Below are 19,355 nucleotides of genomic sequence, written 5' to 3'. Positions count from 1 at the left end.
CATCAATAGGGAGCCCATTTTGCTGTAATATGCTGTTGTAATATTCTCAGGAAAGTCACACACTGAAGCTTATGCATGTTGCCGCCAGGACAGTGGTTCTGGGTGTGGGTGATTCCTTTAGGTCAAAACAAGCACTTTGTGTTGAAGTTTGCTGCTTTGAGTCTACGTGAAGTGCACAGCACAAAAATGGCTTAAACTAAAAATACCCATTGGAGAAGAACCATATACAGACGCTCAAATTTTGCACATAGTGAAGAATAGGGGCTGTGCTGTCCCATCCCACTACTGCTTTGCCACCCACTCTGATGAGATGGACCTCCAGTTGTCCTTTTTATTGTGCATTCATGTTAATTTGTGCTTGGGATAGTAGCAGGGCTTTCAATACTGTTCTTGCCTTCAAACGTTACAGGGCAGGCATACAGCTTCGTTTCCAGTTGGTGCATGTCATAGAATCATAGAATTGTAGAGTTTGAAGGGACCCTGAGGGTCATCCAGCCCAACCCCCTGCAATGCAGGGATCTCAACTAAAGCATCCAATACAGATGTTCTGTAGCTTCCTGCTGAAAACCTGTTAACTTTTCATATCACAGATGTTCTGGGGTTGTTGGTGTTCCTTTGTCCAGCTTTCGTTTTGTTTTAGCATAAGAGTGCCCCTCCAGACAGTGAAAACATTGGGGAAGCATTGGGGAACAACTAATAAAGCAGAATGCTGTGCATACAGTTCTCTATGAATTCATTACTAACGCACCAATGACATGTTACATAAATGACCATCAAAAACCAAATACGAGTCTGGAAAGACCTTTGTGAATGAAGGTCCTTCACTTCTAGATCTCGTGGGGTATAGGTCCTGTGGATTTGGCCTTTGAGCATTGGGCTCCCCTTTTGCATGTGGGCCACAGGCATAAATTATACCTTACAGGTGTGGAATGGGATGGTGCATGAATACAATCCCGTGCTCCAACTTTGTATATACTGTAATTTGGATATCTGCACAGTGCTGAGGAATAAGATGATAGTGATGTGGAAAATGAAAGAAAAATGCTGCCTTGAACCAATTCAGATTGGTTCCAGTATGCTAAAGAGGAAACCATATTCTGTCACATTAAAAAAACTGGAGTGTAGTGGTTCTACTAAATCCTAGGAGACCAGGGCTCGAATCCCCACTGCTCCATGAAGCTAGCACTGGGGGACCTTTAGCCAATCACTGTCTCTCAGCCTAACCTATCTCACAGGGTTATTGGGAGAATAAAATGGGGAGATGGTGAAACCATGTACTCATTTGCTACCTCTAGCCCCTTTGGAGAAAAGATAGAATAACAACAACAGTAATGAATAATAATAATGAGCAATAATAATTTTAATAATAATAATAATATAGAACAGGAGTTTTAACTACTTCTTGAGGAGGGCTTAAAATTATTTGAAATCTCTTTTCTTCATGTATGTATCTCATTGTTTTAGACAGTTGTGTTCTCCAATGTCTATTGTCTTTGGAAATACTCTTCCTGTGATGAACTGAAGTTGTTATGTGATATGAAGAGCAGTGAATGGATGTTTTATCAAACCAGCCTCTTTGCTTGGCAGGAAGAGGGTGCATATGGTGAGGAAGATGAAGAAATTGATAGTGATGAGAAGTATCAAATGAAAGAACGCATTGTGAAGAAGTTAAAGAAAGATGCTGATCTAACAGCTCAAAAACCAACTAAAGAGAAGGAAACTGAGAAGAAAAGTAGTCGCAGGTGGGTAATGCCGTATTTTGAGCTTGACTGTAGTAAAGTAACGTTTTCAAATATTCCACCATTAACACTTAAATAAAATGCTGAGTAAATTGACCTTAAGTTTGTTCCTCAGATGATCTTTTTGGTTAGCATTTTTAGAGGAGCATCCCTTCATATTTTCATTCTTCTCTCTGGCTCCACCATAGAAAGCTTTTGGATAGCTACGGTACAGCATATATGTATACTGTTCCCCCTATTTCCAGTGTTCAAGCTGGGAGTGACATTGCTGAAGTAGCCAAACCAGTGTCAAGCCTGCACCAAAAAAAAAAAAAAGGATATATCAGCAGGCTTGTGGGAACACTGCAGTTTGTAGAAGTACAAAAACTACTCGGGAGAAGAAACACAACCCAGCGTGAGGGGCAGTAATGACCCCAAGGAGGACTGAGCATGCTCATTGGCCGTGGAATGCTGATTGTTGCAGTGGGGAACGGGTGGAAATCTAGAGTGGGAGAGGGAAAATGAAATGGGGAGGCTGGAATTCTGAACAGAGAGCACGCCATGCTACAACACTTGGTTGCAGATCTCATTTGCAAGCATACATTTTTATTTTTCTAGTTGTTACTATGAAGTAATAAGCAAAACCTGGGTGTTTCTGACTTCAGTAGCAAAGTGCTTATTAACCTTGTGTGTGTGTGTAAAGAGTAATATCATAATGTCATCCGCTTGGCTTATGTTTTATCCTATTTTATAAGCTATTAGCTGATTATAGAAGTTGGCCCAGATCCATGGGTTAGCGCCACAGCAAAGAAACTCCCAGGATATACCTTGGATGTACCATTTGCCGTGTTGGTAGAGCAGGTTAGGGTGGTGCTTTTTAATTAGTCATGGTTACTATCTTCGTGTGCTTAGTGTGCAAAGCTTTTGGACAGATTGAATGGGCCCACCTGGGACCCAGTTCTGGGTGGGTCAGTGCAAGAGTCCATGCCTGGCATGTGGTAATACTAACCTGTTGTACTTGGGTGCTTATGGATGTAATCCATTTACCATGCCCTGGAAGCCAGAGGAGTGTTTGGAGAAGTCTGTTCATATCTCTCTCTGCTGAGAAACCTTCCCAACGTTAAAAGCATATAGTAAGCAGAAATGTACAGCATGCACAGGCCCAAGCTCTTCTCGCATGACCATAACACTTAGCACAGTTCACCGAATAATCAAAATGTTACTTATGACATTTCCTAGTACTGATTTCTCTTTGCAAAATTTTGTGAAGGGCAGGTAACACCCTTTTTTGGCATCTTTGAATCGTTATGAGTTGTTGATTCAATGCCTCTCTTACACACAGAATATCACAGTGTTTTCTTTTTGTTTGTTCCAGCTTTGCTAAGATCTATCATGTTGTTCTGGTGAACCCAGGCCACAGCCTCTAGCTATTGACCAGACAATAAATACTACATTTCCGTAGTAATCACAGATGCAATGTGCTTGGCACATCCACCATTTGAGTCAGTGCTCTGTTTCTAACTTTTGTTTTTTGGTGAGTGTTTTTATTTTAAAAAAAGAACTTACAGCTTACCTAATTTTAAAAAGAAATTCAAAGTGGCTAACAGATCCCAAACCACACAATCCCTATATGTGACCCAGTCAGAAAACCCATGATTAGCACAACCCTATACAGTATCAATTACAATAATTACTTCCTAAAGGGCTACTAAAACAAGAACATCAGCAATATACCAGAAAAATGATCAGCCAAAAAACCTTTTTTAAGTGCCATGGTTTTAACAGCCATCTGAAACAATACACGTGAGCCCAGGGCCAGGCTGGGGCAGGCTAGGAAAATTTTGGACTAGGAAAAATATGCAGTGGAGTTTGGGTAAAAAAAAAAAAAGTCCAAGTACATGTGACTGGAATGTCATGTGTAGTTTTGCCCTAAGAGCAATTTTGTTTTTGTTTTTTAAACACTATTCTGACATCTGCTAGTTCTTTTAGACCATATGTGATCTATTATATGTGCTCTCGGTTCCAGTTTGGCTTTAATACTTAAGCATGGCCACACAGTTTATTAAGATACATTGTATTGTACCTCAATCATTTTCTCTTTCTAAGTTTACCTAGCCTGTTGTTGTTGTTAATTAAATTTAGTATAGTTCTTCCTAGGAGTTTAATTTCAGCATTTGGTATGCTACAACCTAAATACCACTTCTTTAAATCTTTTGAAAATAAATGTTTCTGATCTCAAAAGTATGATGTGATACCTTTATGAGTGGTAGAAGCATATACACTGGAATTACGTATATGGAATCAAAAATATAAAAATCAAAGTAGTCATAATTTACAGGGAAGCAGTAGCTTTTCTACTAAAAGTAAAATCACATTGACGTAGGCGGAGAGTCAAAATATTTATCCACTCCTTCTAAATTTCCTTTTAATTATTTTTAAGTCACTTTTTTCCTGGGCATGGTTCATCAGCAGACAAACTTTTAAAATAGAAGAAATATACATTTTAATATTTCTGTATTCTCCTGTTCTAACACGGCATTCACAATGGTCTTCCATTCAATAAGATGATCATGTCCCGTCCCGTCCCGTCCCCACCTCCTTATTAGTTTCAGCAGAATTTCTGCCTCTGAGCTTTCACTAGGCTCAGAGGCAGGGAGTTATGAATTCAACTGGGATCTGTTGATTCCACCAAAGCAATAATTTAATGTGTTTTGCCAAGCAGTTTGACCATTCTTTAAATCAAATGAATAATCTTTGAAGAATCTACTTCTGGCTGCATAGGACCTGGTTTTAAAGTAGGCAGCACTCAAATCTTCCTCTAAAACATTTCACTTATTTGTATCTAATTTATTAATGTGCCCTCCTTTCCGCAGTGCCTTCGTCAAATATTGTGGGTTAGTCAAATAAGCCATAGTTATCAGCTTATAAAATTAATTATGCAAGCCACTGAAGTATCTGTTATGCTTGGAAAAGCCTGTCACAGCATACTACAGACTTCATTTAGTAATTGGAAACTGAACTTCATGTCATCTCATTTCAAGATGACTCTTGCTTTATACAGATGTGCTGGAAGCTGGCGATACAGCACATTCCCCAGAGAGAGTTTCAAGGATGCTGACTCAAGCATGCATTGATCAAAAGCATGCAGTGAATCATGGGTCTGGGGTGTCAACAGCCACAGAATGGAATCCATGGTGTATGACTTCAGTGGGAGGTTCAGGGAATGTTTTGTCAAACATCTGATAGCTATCAAATTTTTCATTTCATCTGAAAGTTAGATCAGCAAGTGTTGAAATGTTAAGTACTTTATTTGGAATAGCAGCTTATATTTAAGATGGCACTTAACAGCTAGTCTGGTGCAATGGTCAGACCCTGTGCAAATCAAATGCACAAAATAAAACAACCGCTTTTTGCTTCTGACTGTTCATGAGAGAGCCGTTCTACACTGCTAAGAATCGTGAGTCTAAGGGCAACTGCTTGTTTTGGTCTTGCACAGAAAAGACATACATACTCCATGTCTTATGTTGAAGGTTTCATGAGTAGTTGAACTATTTCTTTTCAGTTTGAAGCACCTTGGAAGCAGCAAACATCAAGAATTGGACACTCACTTCAGTGCGATCTTCTTGGGACACTTGTGCTTCGGTTTGCCACCCAGCCTAGTACACAAATCTATTTTGTTCTTGGTTATGAACTCCAAGTACAAAATTTAACCCGAGAAGCCACCCTAACTTTGATGTGTCAGCACTGGAGTTTTGGGGATTGTTTGGGCACAGTGCTAAGCCCCCTTCCGTGGATCAGCAAATGTACCCGCCTATGTGTTGCGGTATGCAATGCAAGTTGCCCTACTTTCCTCCTCTTCCATTCTTCCAGCAGGGAAACAAATCGTAAAGTTTTCCAGACATTTTTCCAGCGTTTATGTCTGAATAAGCACTTCAGTCAAGGCAGAATCAGAAGCAGGGCCAGATTTAGGTTTGGTGAGGCCCTAAGCTACTGAAAGTAATGGGGCCCTTTATATGTCCAGCTGTCCTTTGTCAACAACAAATTGTCACTGTTTTTGTGTTGAATATATGTTATATGGTCTCTCACTGCCTCCAAATGCAGTCACAAAATTAAAAGATGCCTGCTTCTTGTGAGAAGAGCAATGACAAACCTAGACAGCATCTTAAAAAGCAGAGACATCACCTTGCCTACAAAGGTCCGTATAGTTAAAGCTATGGTTTTCCCAGTAGTGATGTATGGAAGTGAGAGCTGGACCATAAAAGAAGGCTGATCGCCGAAGAATTGATGCTTTTGAATTATGGTGCTGGAGGAGACTCTTGAGAGTCCCATGGACTGCAAGAAGATCAAACCTATCCATTCTGAAGGAAATCAGCCCTGAGTGCTCACTGGAAGGACAGATCGTGAAGCTGAGGCTCCAATACTTTGGCCACCTCATGAGAAGAGAAGAATCCTTGGAAAAGACCCTGATGTTGGTAAAGATTGAGGGCACTAGGAGAAGGGGACGACAGAGGACAAGATGGTTGGACAGTGTTCTCGAAGCTACGAACATGAGTTTGAGCAAACTGCGGGAGGCAGTGCAAGACAGGAGTGCCTGGCGTGCTCTGGTCCATGGGGTCATGAAGAGTCGGACACGACTAAACGACTAAACAACAACAGCAATATGTTATATGGTAATTTATGGACCTAATAGGTATCTAGAGCCATTTTATTTGTTTTTTTATCTTATATTTTGGAAATGTACATCCAGATTTTTTTCCTTTAATTTTTTGGGGCCCCCAAGAGAGTGGGGGCCTAAGCTATAGCTTGTTTAGCTTGTACGTAAATCCAGCACTGATCAGAAGCTATGGTTTGTTCCCAGTTGCATGTGTTTGAGAGAAATAAACCACAAGTGCTGGTTCAGATGTGCTGCTAAACTAGCCCCTCCATGGTTTGTTTTTGCATTGGAGGAAATGAGGAACTGGTGGGGGGGGGAGCACTGAAGCTGCATGCAGAAGCACATAGTTCATGCACAGACTCAATTTTCTTAACCATGGTTTGTGGCTTAGCATTGCGCCCAAGTGTGGCCTTTGTAAAGAGTCTTGAGTACAATAGTTACCGAGTGTTGGATTGGAATTGGGAAAATCTATGTTTGTAACTACTCAGCCATGAAGCTTGCTGGGTGACCTTGGAACAGTTGCCACCGCTCAGCAAAACCTACCACATTGGGATATTGTGATGATAAAAGGGCAGGGTGGAAAACCCCTGCCAAGTAAAGGAAGACATAAGCCTCAAGTTGGTGCTAGAATGTAGTCATCAATCTTGTAATGTTTGCCAGTGCATTTCAACAAAAGTCTTTCCAGGGGCCATTAAAGCAAATCCCACACTCTCCTTTTTTTAAATCAATCATTAAAAGTTTCATTCAAGCCTTTGCCCTGTAGGTGGAGCTCACATGCCACAAATTTATGGATAGACCCTGGCTTGATTCTCCTGCTGTTTGTTGATATGGCAGTCCCTAAGCTCAGTTGAAGTATGTAAGAGGAGGGAAGTGGTGATTGCTAACAACAGATGATAAAATAAAGGCTTTACAGTTTATGACAATACTTTGTAAGTCTGTGGCCAGCCTACAGAATATTGTGTTTCTTCAAAGGTTTGTAAAGTAGGGTTGCAACATTTTAATTGGTCCATTAATAGGCAGGGACCAGTTTTCTTAAAAGGCCTCACTCATTTTAAATGAGTTTTTGTTTGTTTTTAGGCTAGTTTGGTTTGAGCAATGCATTAAGAAATAAAAATAAAAATAGATTTCTTTTTAAAGCAGTGACTGTCTGCTTAGCTTTTGTTATTTTACACACTTCAGCATCTCTGAAAGGTTTAGTGAAATGATCATTTATTTATATTTTGTTAAAATTAATTAAAAAGCAGCATGGGAGCAGTTGTGTCTTCAGTGGGATACATTCAATATCCCTTGCCCCTCTGTTGCTTCTAGGCAACACACTCTGGCTGAAAAATAAATGAATGTTGTTCTGTCCCCCCTCTACCGCTGTTCAGTGGCAGCAGCTGGTGAATATGATGTTCTTCTGACCCCCTCCAACATCTGCCAAGTTCAATGGAAATTTATCTTTCCAAACAAGTTTTTCTTTGGAAATCTTTATTCAGAGCCAAGTCCGCACATGGAGAGAACTGTGCATGCACAGTACAATCCAATATACCAGTATGTCCACTCATAAGTAAGGACCACTGAGTTCAGTGATTTCTTATTCCTCTGTAAATGTGTACAGGGTTGCAGTCAAAAGGGCTAGATTTTTCTGTCTCTCTCAGCCATTCTCAGGGCTGAAAGACAAGCAGATTTTAAGGTCAAAAGCCACTTGCCCATAGAGTTTACACAAATAGCCCCATACTTTAAACCTGTGTTTTTCTCCAGTGTAGGAATGGGATTTAAAGAATTAATGAATTCAGGTTCTAGATCTAGAAACTGGAAAATGTTGCAATTCTAAGTGCATAGCCTATATATTTATATATAATATCTCCGTAGTGAACACCATTTAATTCACATTTCAATCTTGTCTAAGAAATGAATGGATATCTGATTCGGTGACTAATGAAATTATATGGGTGATCTTAGCGCTTCTATAAGACGACCTTTAAAACTGCATTCTTTAATTGGTTCATGGAGGAGTTTTTTGGAAACTGAAAGCATGAATCACAGTAAACAAATGATTCAGATGTGGGGGAGAGAGAATTCCCCCCCCAGTATCATTTCACTGTTTCAATACAACTATGTCTTGCGGTGCTAACACATACTGCTTTTAGAGAACCCAAATTATTATAGGTAGAGTCTCTTGTAAAAATCTTCCCATAAAAGGTAACATCATTTTGATTCTGAGCTGCTGTTGCTGTTGGTATTATTATTTATTTTCATACAATTGTATATCTAATTGTGGTTCCAAAACTATGTAAGCAGAATAGATAACACAAACATTCCAGTATAGTGACACAAGTTAACCAGACTTTTGTCGTTGTTCAGGATAGTAGAAAGTGTACACAAAAAGTATCAGGTGTTATACCAATTATTAAACAACAAACCAACAACACCAGAACTGGCTTATGAATATACAGACCAATTTTACTGGAAAAAGTATATAATCTCATAAGCCAACTAGACAATAAGCAAACTAAAGTGCAATGTGCATAACCAAGCCTGGAGATAATCGTAAACATAGAATGTCCTACTGCAGGCATAGGCAACCTTGGCTCTCCAGATGTTTTGGAACTACAACTCCCATGATCCCTAGCTAACAGGACCAGTGGTCAGGGGAGTTGTAGTTCCAAAACATCTGGAGAGCCAAGGTTGCCTATGCCTGTCCTAGTGTCTCTCTTGGTGCTGTACTGGTTATGCATGCAATAAGTATGCCATAGCACAGCTAGAACAAATGAAACGTTCTTCAAATAGTCGCACACTGGAAGCACAAAACCATGAATGTGGGAGCAGTTGCTAGAAAGCGTTCTTCAAGTAGTTGTTAGCTGGAAGCGCTAAGCCAAATCATCAATTGAAGCCAAATTGATGAGACCTGTTCTCCGGATATTATCCAGGTTTCGCAACAAGCTTCATCAGTCAATAATACAGTTCGTATTGAGTGATTATTATTATTGACTGATGAAGCTTGTTGGGAAACCTGGCAACCGCTCCCACATTCATGGTTTTGAACTAGGACATTCTACGTTTACGATTATCTCCAGGCTTGGTTATGCACATTGCACTTTAGCTTGCTTATTGTCTAGTTCGTTTATGAGGTTATATACTTATCCCAGGAAAATTGGTCTGTATATTCATAAGCCAGTGCTGGTGTTGCAGGATAGTAGAAAGCCAACTACTATGACTTACGTTAAAGGAGAAATTATTATTTTAAAGCCTTTGAAAGAGTAAAGTCTTTGATGCCTTTTTAAAAAAAATGCAGAGAAAAAAGGACATAGCACAGCAGATTTCCACAAATGTGGAATCTCTGCTTCAAAAGGCCAGCCATGGGGTTCTTGCCAGTCTGATCTCCCAAGTTTTAGAAATTCACTGTTGGTAAAGGTGAAGTTGATAATGGTGAAATTCTGTGTGCTTCCACATCACCCTGTTTCTTCCCCTGCAACTGCTTTCAAAGAGTTCTAAGGAGCACTTGCTCACTGGAACAGTCTGATTCAAACAGACACACAAAGTGAGTTGTTGGAAGTCAAAACATGGCATATACTTGAAGCCTATTGGAATGCATACTGCTTTTCCATCTGTTATTGCTAAATAGTAAATTTGCAGTGAATTGATTATTCCTTTGGATAATGGGGAGAAATACATTTTTTTTCCGCTAAATACTCCAATGCCTGTTTAAAATATTGTAAATATCAGGTTGCTAGAAAATTCTTAGAGAAAGTAGGTTGAGTGTGTACATTTGGGGAAGTTCCTATGTTCAAATACCTACAGGATCTCTCGGTAGTAAAATGTACCAACTAGTTCTTGATCTCACCATCATGAAGAAAGGGTAGTGAGTGGTGGGGGAGCAATGCCATAAGGAACCATAACTATATCATCTGCAAACCGTATCTTGTGCGCTTCCTCCCATTACTATTTGATCAAACAAAAAATGCAGTTTACAGGACAGTCTTATTTTTATTGGTAATCATGATATTCATAAACTATTGCAATACATACACAATAAATTGCACAATGAACATTATACCGTTTGTTTAACACCAACAGCTGGGGCCAATCTTGCGCCCAGTTGTGGGATATGGGTTGCACCACTCGAGCTAAGCTGCCGATGGGAAGGGAAGTATAATATCTGAACAGCATCAAGGGAGGCTATGTCAACAAATCACCATCAATGAAGCGTCTGGGTTCTGTTTTTTAAAAAAGAAAAAGTTCCCATGTTCTGCTCTTCTGCACTATTAATTTCCAGTAGTCATTAATGAATGAATACATTTTTCCCCTTCTACGTTTGATAAAGCATGAACATAGACGGAAAAATGATGGGACTAGCATATTTAATCTTGTTAGCAGGGATTATCCTGCATAACCCAATTTGTATTTTACCTCACTCATGTTGGTGGGCTGATTATATTTATAAAATATGACAGTGTTTCCCCCAGTTTACTCTGTGTGAAGTCACTAGCTGTGCTTTCAAAATGTTTATTATTTCAATTTCTTTCAAAATTTGAAACGTGGCCATTACTGCATCTGTATGTGGTATTTGCTGTTGTCATGTGTAACCTTCCCTTTCTGGAAGCTCAGCGGGCTAATTGGTCAGCAATTTGAGTCTTTTCTTAATGGGTGGTTCTGAATTGTTAGGCAGCTGTGGCATAAAGATGATATCCCGGTTCATACACTCAGGGAGGCCTATACCCTGTTTTTGTGGAGATGGAGCAGAGTGAATCCTACCGGTACCTTTGTTCCAACAATACATTTTGTTCATTAGTGTTCCCTGTGACTACTTGATCACATATGAATCTCATACTCTCCAACATTTCTCCGATGAAAATAGGGACGTCCCATTCCATAATGATAATTTTACTATTTATACCCCACACAACTTACTGGGTTGCCCCAGCCACTCTGGGCGGCTTCCAACATATATAAAAACATAATTACACCTTAAACATTAAAATAACTCCCCTGCCTTCAGATGTCTTCTGAAGGTTGTATAGTTACTTATCTCCTTGGCTCAGGGGTCGGATAACTCCATACCCTCCCACATAGGGACATCCTAAGGAAAAGTGGGACATTCCGGGATCAAATCAGAAACCAGAACAGCTTCTCTAAATCAGGGACACCCCTGGAAGATAGGGGCACTTTGGTGTCCAGAATCTTTCCCCTCAAGGAACAGTGTTTCTTCAAAGTGCCTGAGAAATAATTATAGGTAGCTGCAGTGCTTCCCCCCCCCCCTAAAAATGTTTATGCGTACTCTAATTTTCCTACTCATATTTAAATACTGGCCAAACTTAGATTCACAAAATGTTTAGGGGTATGTGTACCCCTGCATCCGCCCAGAAAAAAAAGCACTGGGTAGCTGCCTTACACTGAGTCAGGGCTGGGTCCATTTAGCTCACCAAATAATCTTTTTTTTTTTAAAAAAATGGTTTGTTGTCTTCTTTTTGTTTGTTTGTTTAACTGGCTGACTTCTTCAAATTATATTTTTGCAAATGCTAAAAGACCAGTTTTGTTTGCGTTTAGATCCATTTTAGACTTTTGTTTATCCATGTGGTAACATCCAAATGAGACACAGCAACCTCACTAATGAAGCAACAACATTTAAAAAGGAATTGTGCAGTGTAATCCTGTACATATTTACTCAGAAATAAACCCCACTGTGTTCAGTAGAGCTTACTTCCAGGCAAACGCATATAGTACTGTTACTACATCAGAGTTTCACTTTTGTTGTACAGTATCTGAGGCTGGAAACCCCATTGTTTCACTTACCCTATTCCTGAAGATATGTACTCCTTTGAAAACAAGTCATCTAGGACTAGAGTAATTAGATTTAGGTCACATTCACATTGTACTTTTGAAGCACATAGCTTCCCACAAACAATTCTGGGAACTTTGGGTTGTTAAGGGTGCTGGGAATTATAGCTATGTTAAGCATAAACTCTCCTGCCAACCTAGCAGTTCAAAAGCATGTCAAAGTGCAAGTAGATAAATAGGTACCGCTCCGGCAACTTATGCACATTTAACTTGTGCGCATTCAGCTTTATGCGCATGGCCAAAGTAAAAAAAAAGAAAAAGGGGTTCTGGGAAAAAATGACTTTGGCAATTGCATCCACCATTTTGGCTTTAGGCATGATCCCCAGAACATAACATAAGTTGTGGGATTGCTGTATTTTAAATGCAGGATGTTTTGCGTATTCTGCATTGAAATTCTCTCCAGAAATGTATGTTGTTATTATTGTAACACTGGAGGAGCCTTGCTAGATCAAAGCAGTTTTCTATTATCTCAGTGGCCACATATCTATGGAAGGTCCACATGAGTTCAGTAGGCCAGTCTCACTCATGGTCCATGGCAAAATTGTCTATTTTGTAGCTCTAAGTAGTTTTTCTCTTCAGTGTTTCTAGATTGCTTAGGATCCTCTGTGTTTCATTGCTCATAAAAATTTTGTTTTATTACCTATAAAGTACTGCGTTGTGCATTTACACTGCGGGGTAATATGTAAGTTAACTCTCTTTGTTTGGTGTTGAAGGCGAGATTTAACTGATCTTTAAACTCTGAATTAGTTGCCTGAGAAGATTGAGATTGTGGTACTCTGCATTAACCGGTGGCTTGTTATTTATACTGTGGTGCGTTGTGAGGGAGAATCCGGCTTTGCTCTGGGCCGTGCTTCCTGTGTTGTCCTCCAGAATCAATTAGATGCAGTATTCATTATCGTATTGTGATGGCACCAAGGGGCTGAAAGGCACATTGTTTTGCTAGCCACTGTACAAATACAGGACAGGAGGATAATCCCCGGCCTAAAGCACTGACAAATAAGATAGATAAAAGGAGAAAGGGGAAAAGATTAACATACAACTAGAGTAAATAAAAAGAGGGGATGCTGGGTTATTTGAGTTCCAGATTCTCGTTGGCTCTTCCCCTACCCTTTCAGTTTAACCCTTTACTTTCATTATTTCAGTGTCCATGTAATTTATTTTGATAATTGCAGCCCAGAGCTCTCAGAAAGGCTAATGACATATCAGAATTCTTGGGGAACGTTTTAGATGTAAAACCATAAAAAGAGCTTTCTGAATTTGCTACTTGTACATTTAAACAGCAATGCATCTATAAGGCCTGGGCAAATAACAAGCTCTGCTTTTGTTGTCGTTTTAGTTGTATTCTTTTGGTCACCACCCACATCACTTACCTTATTAAGCAGCAAATAGGTAAAGGTAAAGGGGCCCCTGACCATCAGGTCCAGTCGTGTTTGACTCTGCGGTTGCGGCGCTCATCTCGCTCTATAGGCCTAGGGAGCCGGTGTTTGTCTACAGACAGCTTCCGGGTTATGTGGCCAGCATGACAAAGCTGCTTCTGGCGAACCAGAGCAGCGCACGGAGACGCCGTTTACGTTCCCGCCGGAGCGGTCCCTATTTATCTACTTGCACTTTTTTGATGTGCTTTCGAACTGCTGGGTGGGCAGCAAATAAAGCACCTTATTAAGCTACGCAACTAGTTCTAGGAGGTGGGGGGTGGCAGCTTTGAAATTCTGCTTCTTAAATAGTAGCGCTTCCTGCCACATGGCAAGCCAATTTTGAAACTCATGACAGTTCTCAAAAAAGTTTGATATACAAAGAATGAGCCCTACTGGATCAGACCCAAAATCTGGCATCTTGTTTCCTAAGGAAACTGACTGGATGCCACTAGGAAGTCCACAAACGGAGCCTTAAAGCAGAAGTACTTTCCTGCTATTGCTTCCCAATAAATGTTCCGTATAGCCATCATGAATGATAGAGCATTCCAACCACTCTTTGCACTGTTTAGGGTGGCAGTGAATTGGGTGCCCAGCCCTGCCATTGGCCTCCGTATGCAGAGTGAAGCCAACACTAACCTCTCTGGAGTTAGGACTTTACACTAGGTACCACTGGTAGCCTTAGTTTCTATGAATTTTCATAATATCATATCCTTTTAAGACTGTCTAAGCTGGTATCCATTGCTTCCTCTTATGACAGTGAAATAAAGTACATGTTTTGTGAAGAAGTGCTTCCTCTTCTCTATCCACTTTCTCCAAATACTTCTAGTTTCCTGATCATTCTGGCTTCCCTTTTCTACATCTTATGGAGCTGTAGATGGGGCAACAAGAAATGTACCCAATGGGTGGTAGTCAAATAAGTTTTATTTAGAGTAGAACCCATTGAACTCGACGGACCTAAAAACCTTGTTATGTCCATTAATTTCAATGGGCCTACTATTGAGTAAAACTTAGTTGCATACCATCCAGTTTTACAAATCTGGCCACATCATATTTTCTCTAAGGACAATGTAGCATAGTTTTATTTTCAGCTTGCTTTCTAATAGTCCCTCAGAAAAAGTAAACAAATCTTCATTGGGTGTGCTGATGGTAGTTTTTTTCGAAAACCATCAAATGTTTGGATTGAGCCAAAGATGAGTAGTTTTTTGGTTGTTGTCTCAAGACTATAGCATGACCTGGAGAAGTCTTTCTCTTGATCAAAGCTTTTGAGACCAACTAAGGTGATGTGGTTAGGTTTTTATTATGTTGGTTTATAGGAACTACAGTTTTGATTCTCTTGTTTTTAATGTTATAAGGCACCTGAGGCCTGCCAAAACATGGGGTAAAAATTGATGGCGTAAACAAAAACAAGGGTCATATGTTTGCTCACATCACTCTTTTCATCATTAGGTTGGAAATATTTTGCATCTGTTCATTGGAGAAATAGACATCAGTATTCTGTCAGGCTGAAAGTAGCTCAGAATGTTTGTGTCTGACTCATAAGTAGAAACAGGTAAAAACTTGGGGATTACCATTGCGGTTGACCTCAAGGCACATGGTGCCGTTCTGCTACTGAAGTTGAATGAGTCAGGCTCTGAGCATTGCCTAGAGGAGAGACAACGTGAAAACCACATGTAGGTCATTCTGTGCTCTTTAAAGGAAGAGCAGGGTACAAGCGGATTCAATAAAGGAAGTATCTGTACTGCATTACAAATATTTAGCCATCTAACTGCTTTCCTGCAAGCTTATTTCCCCCTGCTTTACTTGTTCCAGGACCTTTTCTAGCATGTCGTAATGATGCTGCCATTAAGCTCACATTTTTGTTAGCAGTTTTGGTTTGATTATGGTGTGCGGAAGGAACACCTGTGTTTTACTGCGTGGTGAAGCATACTTCATTACGAAAAGGGAACAGTTCTGATGTTTGCTTTACCCTCCAAAACTCATCCACTTCCCCTTGTTACGGCTCTAGGGTCTGCTACACATTAACTTGAGTGCCTTATGTTCCTGAACATCTGCGAGAGTAGGAGTGACCGGGGAGGCGGCAGAAGAGAGTTGACTTCCGATGGTCAAAGTTGCTCTTTAGACATGCTATACCTTTTCATCTGCTGAGTCAGTTCCCTTTGAAATATCACATTGTTCCAGGAATCCTTTATTTCAAAAACATACTGTACAAGTTTTGAAGAAATATCTCCTCCTGGCTCCCATTTAGCTGCTTGCTAAACTACATGACTATACTTTGTACATGAATATTAACTTAATTGCATGATTTATTCTTTCACAGAACTGTACATTTCTCTCTCTCTCTCTCTCTCTCTCTCTCTCTCTCTCTCTCTCTCTCTCTCTCTCTCTCTCCCCCTCTCCCTCTCCCTCTCCCTCTCCCTCTCCCCCCCCCCCCGTTATTGGGCAGTGGGGAATCTCAGCCATGCTCTTCATGTAGAGTGCATGATTGACAGGACCTTGAAAAGAGACTATAGTATATTAAACACAAGCACAGATTGTTTAGGTGCAAAAACTGTATCCCAGCATTGAGATTTTTATTGGCTCAGCTTCAAAGCATGTTAATAGGTATAGTCTTGGCCTGAGACAAAGGCTTGATTGTTACAGTGGTATATTTCATCCTGCTGCTACTTGGCAAAAGCCAGTGCACTTTTAAAGTGAAATTTGTGCGTGCACTTGTCTAGTCACCTGGAAAAAAAGGATACTTAGCTTACCCGTGAAAATACAGCTAGTATGGTAGAAAGTGAGAATGTGTAATCCTTATTATGCAGTAGATTGTTAATGCCATATGGTGGGATAATATATCATTTCAAAGCACTACAATGCTCTTGATTGTTTAGCTGTACATTCAGTTTCTGTAGTATATCTGGAAGGATTTAGTAAAGGGGTCCTTGCATGAATTTCTAAGTGCCAAACTTTTATCCTCCTACTCGCTTCTGTTTCAGTGGAGTCGAGTTAACATGGGAAGTATGCACTTTAAGGTTTTTTTTGCACCTTTAGCTATGGGTAGAAGCGCAGAAATGTGGAGAGAGCTTCTTTATTTGGTTAATCTTTGTATCTGTGCTAAGATGCAAAGCGCTGTATATTCATTCAAACCATCAGAAGCATATGACTGTTCTAATGAGTTGCCTCTGTCTCTTAGTTTTGCTCTTATGCTTTTTGAATCCACAGCAGATTTAGTATGATAAATAACCTAAATATATTTGTGCTCTGGTTGTCAGCACCGTTGTTTGAGGGGGGTTATATCAGTTCCTAGTCAGGCACATAAATTTAAACAGGGTGAAATTTAGGACTCAGCAGAACTAGTGGCCAGCTCTAGCTGAAAATATAAGGAAGGTGGTATTGGCTGCAATCCAACAGTGGGCATCGGTCAGTGTTTCTCCATATATTGTTGCTCCAACTTTCAACAGCCCAACCAGCATGGTTGTCAGGGCTGGTTCAGATGCAGATAAGTACACAATATGCAGAATTTGGCGGTGTGGTTAATTCTTTTTTCAAGAAAACGGCATACAGCTCAGCAATACTTTCCAACAGGACTTGCCCCTATAGAGCAGTTGCCAGGACAGTCCTTGCCCTCTACTTCCTCTAGGTCTCCTTCTCTCCTGGATGTTTCCCAAATCAGGGCACCTATAATATCTGTTCTGCCGTATGCATCACCCTGCGTGTCCTAGAAGTCAAGGGGGGAGGGGAACTTGATGCAAACTCTTGGGATTCTCCTGTAGTCTTGCCCACTCATCCCTCTTCTTCAGCCTCCGAGTCTGAGCTGCTCCCTGTCACAGGATGAACTTGCTCACTAAAGCCCATTGCTTCTTCAGCATCCAACCATTCCTCCCGCCTCCCCCCTTCTCCCTCTGACCTCTCCTCAGTGTCCCACCAAGAATCCCTGGACTCTGAGCCTTCCTCCTCTGTGGCTTCCCTTGGGGGTCCCCCAGCTGAGCTGGTACCTCCCACCACTCCTCATCATCTAGCTAGTCTCTGACAGTGGCCCAACGGTCAGGGATTATGGGAATTGAAGTCCAACATCATCTGTAGGCCCATGGTTGATCATCCCTGATTTAAGAGGTGCTGGTTGGAGTACAGGAGTGGGATCTCTGGCTCAAGGTCAGAGTTGGGCCAGTAGTTAGATATTGCACCAAGGTAGTGCAGCAGTGGCTCCATATATGTTTTAGTGATAGGGGAAATTGTGTCTGCACACCAGTGCTTCTCCCACCCCCTGAACTAGATGTCAGCAAGGTGAAATGTGGTTGGAATGTGGCTGCTAAAGGCACACACATCAAAAGAACTCAGTATAGCAAATGGTCAAAGCCTCTGGCCCATATTTGAAAGAACAGGCAAGCAGGAGCTGAGCTTGCTCACCAGCATTTGATCAGGAATTCATTCTTTCTTTCTTTCTTTCTTTCTTTCTTTCTCTCTTCCTTTCTTCCTTTCTTCCTTTCTTCCTTTCTTCCTTTCTTCCTTTCTACCTCTTAATTTTCTTCCATTCGCACCTTTCCCATGAAGCTTTCGGCACAACCTAGATTGTAACTAAGCCCTAAGTATGTGGAACCTTATGGAATTCTGTCCCCCCCCCCCTGTGTACTGCTTTTCCTCTCTGCCTAGGCTGGTAATTTTTTAAATACTCCCCACCCCCACCCCTTTCTTGATCCAGGAAGCTTGAAAGTGACCAAGTGTTTCTAGCTGCTCTCAGACTCTGAGTCGCTGCCAGGTTGAAATAGCTTTGAATGGGAATTGCTCAGCCAAATAGCCCAAAGGAAACCCATGTAACAGGGCAACTTCAGTTATTATTTTGAGAACAGGAAATAACCATTAGGTGCAAGTGTTCCAAAGAGTGCAAGTTAGACTTGGCACTAGGCAATCGACCACAGCCAAATGCTGTACAAAGACAAATTTCTGGTTTAAGCCAGCTTTCATGTGAGTGAAAGAGATAAAAGTGTATCTGAAGAAGTGTGCATGCACACGAAAGCTCATACCAAAATATAAACTTAGTTGGTCTTTAAGGTGCTACTGAAGGAATTTTTTTATTTTGCTTCGACTCAGACCAACACGGCTACCTACCTGTAACTAGAGATAAAAGTTGTAAGTAAAACTAAGCTAAGCCCATCACCTTGCCTTAACACCAGGTCACACTATTTGTACATCTAGAACAGCCTTTCTCAACTTCAGGTCCCTGGATTTTGTTGGACTACAACTCCCATCATTCCTAGCAAGCATGGCCATTTGTCAGGGATGATGGGAGCTGGAGTTTGAGTTCAAGAACATCTGGGGACAATAAGGTTGAGAAAAGCTTATCTAGATTAATGCTCTCTACAATGGATGACAGCAGCTTCCTGCTTATTCTGGCATCTCCCAAGGTTTTTTTTTTTTAATAATGGTTTAAATTTGGGGTGTTCTGCATGCAGAGGATGCAGTCTGCCACTGAGCTATGATCCTGTGTAATTTGCCACAATCTGACATTAATATTTGCAAATTGACTGGCGGATGGAATGTTCAGGCAACCTTCAAGAACATTACCTAGCCTGCATACAAGCTCAGGCGCACAACTCACATGCAGGTGATTCCCCAATTATATGGGGGTTACATTCTAACACATGTAAAATACATGTAAAAGGGGAGCACCCCGATGCACCTCCAGCTCAAAAAACCACAGTTAATAGAAACTTCTGATGTCACAATAAGGTGTTCAAGTCTGCACCAGAGGAGGATAGGTGCACAAGA

At 40.7% G+C, this 19,355-nt stretch overlaps 1 protein-coding gene across 2 annotated transcripts in view; it reads left to right on the top strand.

Moving 5' to 3' along the window:
* Positions 1-19,355, top strand: part of CWC27 (CWC27 spliceosome associated cyclophilin) — a 120,953-nt gene that overhangs the window by 12,416 nt on the left and 89,182 nt on the right. For both annotated transcript variants that reach the window (XM_035100352.2, XM_060280267.1), the window contains exon 10: positions 1,588-1,742. In XM_035100352.2, coding sequence (XP_034956243.2) covers positions 1,588-1,742 — 155 coding nt within the window. The remainder of the gene's footprint in view (positions 1-1,587; positions 1,743-19,355) is intronic.

The sequence above is a fragment of the Zootoca vivipara genome, chromosome 11 (assembly GCF_963506605.1).
Source record: "Zootoca vivipara chromosome 11, rZooViv1.1, whole genome shotgun sequence".
In the NCBI taxonomy this organism is placed as follows: domain Eukaryota; kingdom Metazoa; phylum Chordata; class Lepidosauria; order Squamata; family Lacertidae; genus Zootoca; species Zootoca vivipara.
This window is presented reverse-complemented; position numbering and strand designations above follow the sequence as displayed.